The sequence below is a fragment of the Miscanthus floridulus genome, chromosome 18 (assembly GCF_019320115.1).
Source record: "Miscanthus floridulus cultivar M001 chromosome 18, ASM1932011v1, whole genome shotgun sequence".
Taxonomy (NCBI): domain Eukaryota; kingdom Viridiplantae; phylum Streptophyta; class Magnoliopsida; order Poales; family Poaceae; genus Miscanthus; species Miscanthus floridulus.
The window spans coordinates 62,716,708-62,724,831 of NC_089597.1; the positions used below are offsets into that span (position 1 = coordinate 62,716,708).

Consider the following 8,124-nt stretch of genomic DNA (forward strand, 5'->3'; position numbering starts at 1 on the left):
TGGTGACCAGCAGCGTCGTCTGACCATTTGCGATAAAACAAGCACCTGTATAATAGCAAATAGCAATCCCCTTTTATCAGAAGAGAAAGTGGTTGTTTTTTTTGTCATACCAATAAGTAGGGATGAAAACGGTACGGATATTTTCCGACCGTATTCGAAACCGAATCCGTTTAGAGGGGTTGAGATCTGTCCATATCCGAGTCCGGATATCCAACATCCGATACCGTATCCGTATCCAAATACTCAAATCGCATATTTATGATGTCGATATCCAATCGTATCATATCCGACATAGTTGACACTATCCGTATTCGAATCCGAATTCAGACAGAAATATGAAAACAAATGTAATATCGGTGATATACGTCCGTATCCGATCCGTTTTCATCCCTACCTATAAGTAGCCATGGAGATAGCGTTGTAATCGAAATCGACATCCAGCAAAGTACAGCAAGGAGCCGTGTTTACGATGTGTACGATGTCACATGCACGTACATAGACACGCAGAGGCATTCGGCAATGTAGAGAGGACAAAAATGTGGGCATATATCGAGAGACCTGCTAGCTAGACAGCAGAACATTCATTCGTATGCTTGTAGAACGAACGTAAAATATCATCGTGTCTAGCTTTCTCCGTCCCTGCTTGTAGGCATTCGATGCCGTGTTTGACTCCTAAATAAAATGTTCACCAAATTGCCCGATAAATAATGCCCCGGCTCCTCGGTACGGAGACGTACTTTGCAACGAAAAGCATCGCCATGGCTTCTTCCCCTCTGCTTCTGTGCGTCCTCCTTCTATGCAGCTACTGTTTGATTGCACTTGGAGGCAATGAGCGCGGCTTTGTTGTGGTGCCAACAAGCACCTCTTCGCCATCCAATCCTGCAGCGTGCTCACCTGCACCACTAGGTATGCAATGCAATGCTACTAATGAATACGAATCAAAGCATCAGACTAACTCTGAAGTGCTATCCATGTCAGTGACTTCTGATCCCAACCGTGCGTCCATGCCGCTGGCGCACCGGCACGGACCGTGCGCGCCGGCATCGGTGGCGGCCACGAACAGGCCGTCCCGGGCCGAGATGCTTCGCCGGGACCGCGCTCGCAGGAACCATATCTTGCGCAAAGTATCGGGGCGCAGGATCACGCTGTCCGACGTGGGCGTGAGCATCCCGACGTCCCTGGGCGCCGCCGTGGACTCGCTGCAGTACGTCGTCACGCTGGGCTTCGGCACGCCGGCCGTGTCGCAGGTCCTCCTCATCGACACCGGCAGCGACCTGTCGTGGGTGCAGTGCCAGCCCTGCAACTCCTCCACGTGCTACCCGCAGAAGGACCCCGTGTTCGACCCGAGCGCGTCGTCCTCGTACGCGCCCATCCCGTGCGACTCCAAAGCGTGCAGGGACCTCGACCCCGACACCTACGCCAATGGCTGCACCAACTCCAGTGGCACCTCCCTGTGCCAGTACGGGATCCAGTACGGCAACGGGGACATCACAGTGGGGGTGTACAGCACGGAGACGCTGACGCTGAGCACACAGGTTTCGGTCAAGAACTTCAGCTTCGGCTGCGGCTTGGTCCAGCGTGGCACGTTCGACCTGTTCGACGGCCTCCTCGGGCTCGGCGGCGAGCCAGAGTCGCTCGTCTCGCAGACGGCGGAGACGTACGGCGGCGCCTTCTCGTACTGCCTCCCGGCGGGCAACAGCACCACCGGGTTCCTCGCGCTCGGCGCGCCCAGCAACAACACGGCAGGGTTCCTGTTCACGCCGCTGCACAGCGTGCCGAAGGAGCCGACGTTTTACTTGGTCAATCTCACCGGCATCAGCGTCGGAGGGACGCAGCTCGACATACAGCCGACCGTGTTCTCCGGAGGCATGATCATAGACTCCGGCACGGTTGTCACGGTGCTCCCGGAGACGGCCTACTCGGCGCTGCGGACGGCCTTCCGGAGCGCTATGTCCGCGTACCCGCTCTTGCCACCGAACAACGACGAGGATCTAGACACGTGCTACAACTTCACCGGCAACAGCAACGTGACACTGCCAACCGTTGCCCTCACGTACGACGGCGGTGTCACGATCGACCTTGACGTGCCTTCGGGGGTTCTGCTCGACGGCTGCCTCGCGTTCGTCCCAGGGCCCCCGGATGGCAATACCGGAATCATTGGCAATGTCAACCAGCGCACGTTCGAGGTGCTGTACGATTCTGGCCGCGGACACGTCGGATTCCGGCCAGGCGCTTGCTGAAGTACAGTACGTCTCAAGTGCATGCTGCTGTATTTCAAAATTTCACACGGTCGTCATACAAGAATCGCAGCTGAAATAATGGATCGGAAGGATGGTCCGTGCAGTAAGTGAAAACTAGACGAGCAGTTTTTTTTTGTTTGTTGTTGTCATGCCTAAATATATTATCAGTCAATATAAAGGAACAATGCTATATTTATATTTTATCTGTGGCTTAAAAATTGCACATGTACAACTACGATTTCACTTTAGTTTTATATAGCGGCAATATAATTCTGGCAAAACATCAGACAAATATGCACTGTAAGGTCGAACTAAAAAAGAGGGTACATTATATGCCCTTTGATTTTTTTTTTTAAAAATAGGGATGACGTATCTATGATAACAATTTTATTGGAAGCAGATCAATGTTGTAATATTGCAGATATAAGTGACATGATCCCAACATATTTAAATAAATTAAATAATCTAATTCCGAATATAACAAGCATATTACTCAGAGAAAGGCCATATAAAAATGTGACATAAATGCATAGGAGGTATTCCAAAGCTTTTATAGAATAAATACAGCTACTCATGCTCATATCAACATTAAACATGACATGTAGATGAAGAAGGCAAATCAACAACATAAACTTATTTGTTTATTTATATTTGCTCTCAAATCAGCAGGTTAGTGTATGAGATAGCCTTCTGTTGGGGGGAGGTCCAGCCTATGGGCACCCCCACGGTGCTCGGGGTCCTTACTCTCTCTCTCTCTGGGGCGCAGCCAACACTTCGCACTGGCGGAATGATGGATGCACTACGGCGGTGAGAGGAGAGTTCAGCAGCGCGGCCTGCCTTTTCGCCAAGGCGAATAGAGAGAGCCTCACGCGCTGATTCCACGCTCGACCTACACGCGGAGCAGTCTTTTCGCTAGGGCGATACGGCGAGTGCCCTGACGATCCGAGGATGGATCCATTCACCGGGGCAAATAGGTGGCGTGTTAGCATGCTGAAGTGGCTCGAACTGTTTGCCCATACGAATGGCCGCCGCTCGCTAGGGAAATCGGTCCCGTTAGGTACTATGTCGGCCTTTCGCTTGGGCGAATAGTTGACGTCAGGTCGCGTGACTAACTTTGCAGGTTTCGCCCTTGAGAGGAGTCCATCGCGGGAAAAGGTGCCGATAGCCTTGGTCCGTCAGGGCCCGCTCGGTCAGCAAAGAGGCAGCATAAGGCGGGACTAGTTGGGGACCAGAGGGCCGGCGCCATCGGGGGCGGGTGTTATCTCTAAAATGGCGAAGACAGGAATATTCCCCGAATGTGTAGTAGTTGTAGGGGCAATGTTGTCCATAGGCTACCCGCCGGCCTGTATAAATAGCCCCCTTGGCGGGGATTATAAAAGAGAGACATGTGGTTCCATAATGAATACATGAGTTTTGTTTTGTCCACCCAATGTTCAAACTAGTATTTGGTTGCTTGATTCGCTCGTTCCTCAACCCGATGTTCGAAGGCTAAGGCCTAGAAAAACATTAGCGCCCACAGTGGCTGTTGTTCGAGGTTAACATGCCACCAAAGAAGTCGAAGATACCGACGGACAGAGTGGAGCCATCCGCAGTTGCCGCCGTGATGGCGGAAATAGCCACCCAAAGTGGCGAAGCAGCGGCGGTGACCGCGGAGCCATCCACACCGAACCCACAGCCAGACGGCGCTGCCACAACTTGAACCCGTCAAGAGACGCCAGGTGTCGCCGAAGAGATCCAACTCGATCAAGACGGAAATGAAATCAAAGAAGATGAAGACGGCGAGATCATTGATTAGGCAAGGGAATTGATTGATCTCAGGCAAGGGAATTGAGGAGGCTATAACAGTACTAGCAAGATATCGCGAGGCTGCAGCGTGAAAAGGACCAGCTATTACAGTGGGCCGCGGCGCGGAACAAAGCCGATTAAACTGAACGAGCCATTCGGCAGTCAAAAATCCAAAGAGATAGACTACATAGAGAAATCCGAGCCCTGCATGGAGCGGGGGCTACAGGGAACGCAATGGGGACAAAAACCTTGCAATCCCTATGGACCCAGCGCTTAATGAGAATGCCAATGCATACGACTCAACTTCGCCCCTGTCCAAAGAGCTTTAGCAATACCCATGACCACCAGGTTACTAGCAACGTATTCCAACTTTCAACGGAAAGGCAAACCCAAAGAAATTTCTAGCTATCTATGAGACCACTGTAATTTCCACTAGAGGAGACATGCAAACTCTGGTGAAGTCTCTCATCATGGCAGTTGAAGACATCACACACGATTGGTACACTTCGCTAAAACCTCTCTCAATCCTTTCTTGGTAGCAACTCAAGACAGAGTTATTATCCACCTTCCAAGGATACCAGTCTAGGACGAAAACAACAAGAGACCTCCTCAATTGCATCCAAAGAGACGACGAGCCCCTATCCGAATATCTGGAGAGATTCATTCAGATTAAGGCGCAAGTGCCAAATACCCCATAGGAAATAGTGATAGCGGCAGCAATCGATGGCCTGGCCATAGGCCAATGCGCCGCCCATTTCGCTAGAGAGCAACCCCAGTCTTTAAAGGGGTGTTTGATGTAATGGGCAATTATGCAAGGTCCGACGATGACCTCAAAAAGCGAAAGGCAACTCGCAATTCATGGATTCAGGCAAACAAAACCCCAAGTCCTCCCTAAACACCAGTGCAGCAGAATGTCAGGTCCTTCTGCTCGATCAATAATCTCCAGGAGGAATCGGGACAGTCTCTGACAGATCAGGTACCGCCCGTACCGCCACCGAACTAGCAACACTTGGGTTTCAACCATCCTAATCGTAGTGGCCGCGGAATGCGTGGCGGGAGAGAAGGCAGAGGCCAAAGACCCCCATTGATGAGGACATCAACACCAACGATACATCCACGACGACACAACTACCAGTTTCTTGTCCTATTACTCCCTCCCGTGCTCGTCAACTTAATCATCAAGTAAGTTCACTCTTGAGTTCTTGTCCATCATATTTATACCATGGAGATGTGTGCACTCTTATTTTGGTTAGGAACCGAGGAGAGGACCGAAAGGGAAAAGGATTCGCGCAGGCTGGATTCGGACTCCAGGGCAGCTCCAACTTGTGATGGTCACCACGGTCACATACGGACTCGGATTGGGGCGTTCAAGTACTTCATCGAATCCTTATGAAGTCTATTTTCACATGGATTTGGAATCAAGTCCATATCTGTTCCGAGGTGGCCAAAATGACCGAATTACTACCAAGAGGTTTTCTATCCAAAGATGCTGCATTGCCTTAGTTTGGCCCAATGGGCCGTGTATCAAGTTGGGTCCATTAGGGACGTGTCCTAGGGTTGGAGCATGACCCCAACACCCTGGTGGTCATCCTTCCACCTTTGTATACCCCTTAGCCACCACCAAGAACAGTTGGCTTTTGTTTAGATCAAGTTTAGCTCTCGCTACATGCTTGTAAACGCGCGTGTTGGATTAGCCGCCCGTCTTCTTGTCTCTGGAACCCCACCTTATTTGAGATTGAGTTTGAAACCTTCATCTTCATCTAGTAAATTTAGTACATGTTATACTTGTTCTTGCTAGTTCTTCGATTGTTTGCAGGACGAGTGCCCTAGTGGCTGGGTGATGCGCTCCACAAGATCACGACAGCCATTGGAGGTGATGTATTGGTTGCTAAGGCATAGCTTGGAAGGCTGTAGTCAGGCTGTGAACGTCGTCTCCATCCACCAATCGAGTTATCCCACACCCTCTCATTGAAAGATCAGGATTCAACCCTAGCGGGTTCAAACCAGTTGGTAATCAGAGCAAGATTTATCGATGAGAGACTTCGAATCCTTCGTTGTTTTTAATTTTTCCTATAGTCCAGAAAAGCCAAAAAAATAGTAGGTTAGTTTACCCGCAATCCTATAAACCCTTTGAGCATTTGTTTGCACTGCTTAGTTATGGCTTGTTGAGTTTCTATTGCCATTTTGTGAAGGACTTCAGCACCATTGCTGCACCTTTGAATGAGCTTATAAAGAAGGGAGTGCCTTTGAGTTGGGGCAAAATACAAGAGAACTCCTTCAACAAGCTGAAAGATAAGTTGACACATGCACCTCTCCTCCAACTTCCTGATTTTAATAAGACTTTTGAGCTTGAATGTGATGCTAGTGGAATTGGACTGGGTGGTGTTTTGTTACAAGAAGGCAAACCTGTTGCGTATTTTAGTGAAAATTTGAGGACATCAACACCAACGATAAAAGCCCTACAACTATTATGATGTAGCTACAGCAAGACGCTCACTCTTAACCTGTTACACAAGCTCTTACCAATTCTTACCTTGCTCAATAGGAGAGGATGACAACCAACAATTCTGCAACCGTGGAATGAAGTGTATCGGTGCTGCAATAACAACACCTATCAAGCTGTAGTCGAAATATGTGGAGTCATAGGTGGACTGAAGCAAGGAAGTACTAGCACCACGTTAGTCACAAAAGCAAGCTGAATAATCATTCAACAGTGGTACTGTGCTGGTTGTAGCCTAGACCATGCCAGAGGCGCGAGCCTAGACACAAAGGAAGTCACAACACACCACCAGAAATAATGGAGAACCACAATGAACAACCCCTTTTCTTCCTATTTTTTTCTTTCTTTTACTTTTTCTTTTTTTCAGGGGATCCTCAAAACTGATTATATAAACTGTTTACACCAAAATTTGGAGAGAAGAACATGTGAATTCAAAGGCTTCAAAAATTGTGCCCATCAAGGAATCGATTGCATGAGGATCGATATCAGCTGATTCAGACATGACTTTGAGATCGGATCTCATTGGATGACGTTAGCAGATAGGGATGATGAACTATGGTTGGCGCCAGGAAACTACATATCGGACTCTACAAAAAGGGAAAGATTAGGGTCCAAGTTATCTTAAATTAGGAATATTTTCTTCTATGCCAAAGATTATAATGAGTTGTGCTTGAGTAGGATTCATGTTTAGGCTCCGGATATAAATATCGGACCCCAGCTATTGTAAAACACACACAATCAATCAAATACAAGTTACTTACGTTTTCGGCTCTAGCCACCCCTTAGAAGTAGGAGTAGAGTAGATCTCGGTGAGTTCTTCAGCAAGTATGGCTGCATTGATCCGGTTGACCTCCACTGCTTGTCTATAAGTATCGTCATGGCTTATACTTCTGTTCATACGGCTGCATCGATCCGGTTGACCTCCACTGTGACTCTGTTATAAGCTAATTATTGACTCTTGTCTAGTTCAAGTACGGCTACATCGATCCGGTCAACCTCCACTGCTCGAACTAGATTAAGGTCAAGTTATTGGCTCTATCTAAGGGTGGCGTTCCTTTGGATAGATTCATTAAGTTACCGATATTGCTTATTGCTTCTATTATTTATTTAATTACAGCAATATCACTTCGCCCGATTGGGATTGATCTATATCGGCCTTAGATCCTTCTTAACCCATCGTTTTCTAATCTGAATTTTATCTAATATGCATCTTAAACAATGAGTTATATTTTATCAGCCGTTTTATGTCAATCTTGATCGCACATAGTGTGCGGTTAAGGCATGTTTTGTCTTGAGTAGATCTGTTGGCTAGCAAAAACTATTCCATGGCCTGTTATCATGGCCTGTGTGATTCTGCCTCACACCCCACTGTTAGCACCATGGAGTGGGGATCGTTATTTGATAGATCTGTTCCTGATAGGGCATGACCTTAACTATGCGCTATGCCTAAATTGGTTGTTTTAGCCGATATTGAGTGCTTTCACGAGCAGTTCATGTCATGAGAACGTTGAAGTAAAGATAGGTTGAAAAATGTGTTAGCCCCATGATCTTATTATTGTATTATGGCCTGCATGATTTTGCCTCATACCCCACTGATAT

At 48.1% G+C, this 8,124-nt stretch overlaps 1 protein-coding gene across 1 annotated transcript; it reads left to right on the forward strand.

Moving 5' to 3' along the window:
- The first annotated feature begins 758 nt into the window (after window positions 1–758).
- On the forward strand, window positions 759–2,319 carry LOC136523956 (aspartyl protease family protein At5g10770-like). Its single transcript, XM_066517463.1, has 2 exons — window positions 759–906; window positions 979–2,319. Exons 1-2 carry the CDS (start codon window positions 759–761, stop codon window positions 2,238–2,240), a joined length of 1,410 nt encoding a protein of 469 aa, XP_066373560.1. The 3' UTR covers window positions 2,241–2,319.
- The last annotated feature ends 5,805 nt before the right edge of the window (window positions 2,320–8,124 follow it).

Coding starts and splice junctions, on each gene's coding strand:
- LOC136523956 (XM_066517463.1), top strand. CDS start 759: ATGGCTTCTTCCCCTCTGCTTCTGTGCGTCCTCCTTCTATGCAGCTAC. Junction 907..978: donor GTGCTCACCTGCACCACTAG/GTATGCAATGCA, acceptor TATCCATGTCAG/TGACTTCTGATCCCAACCGT.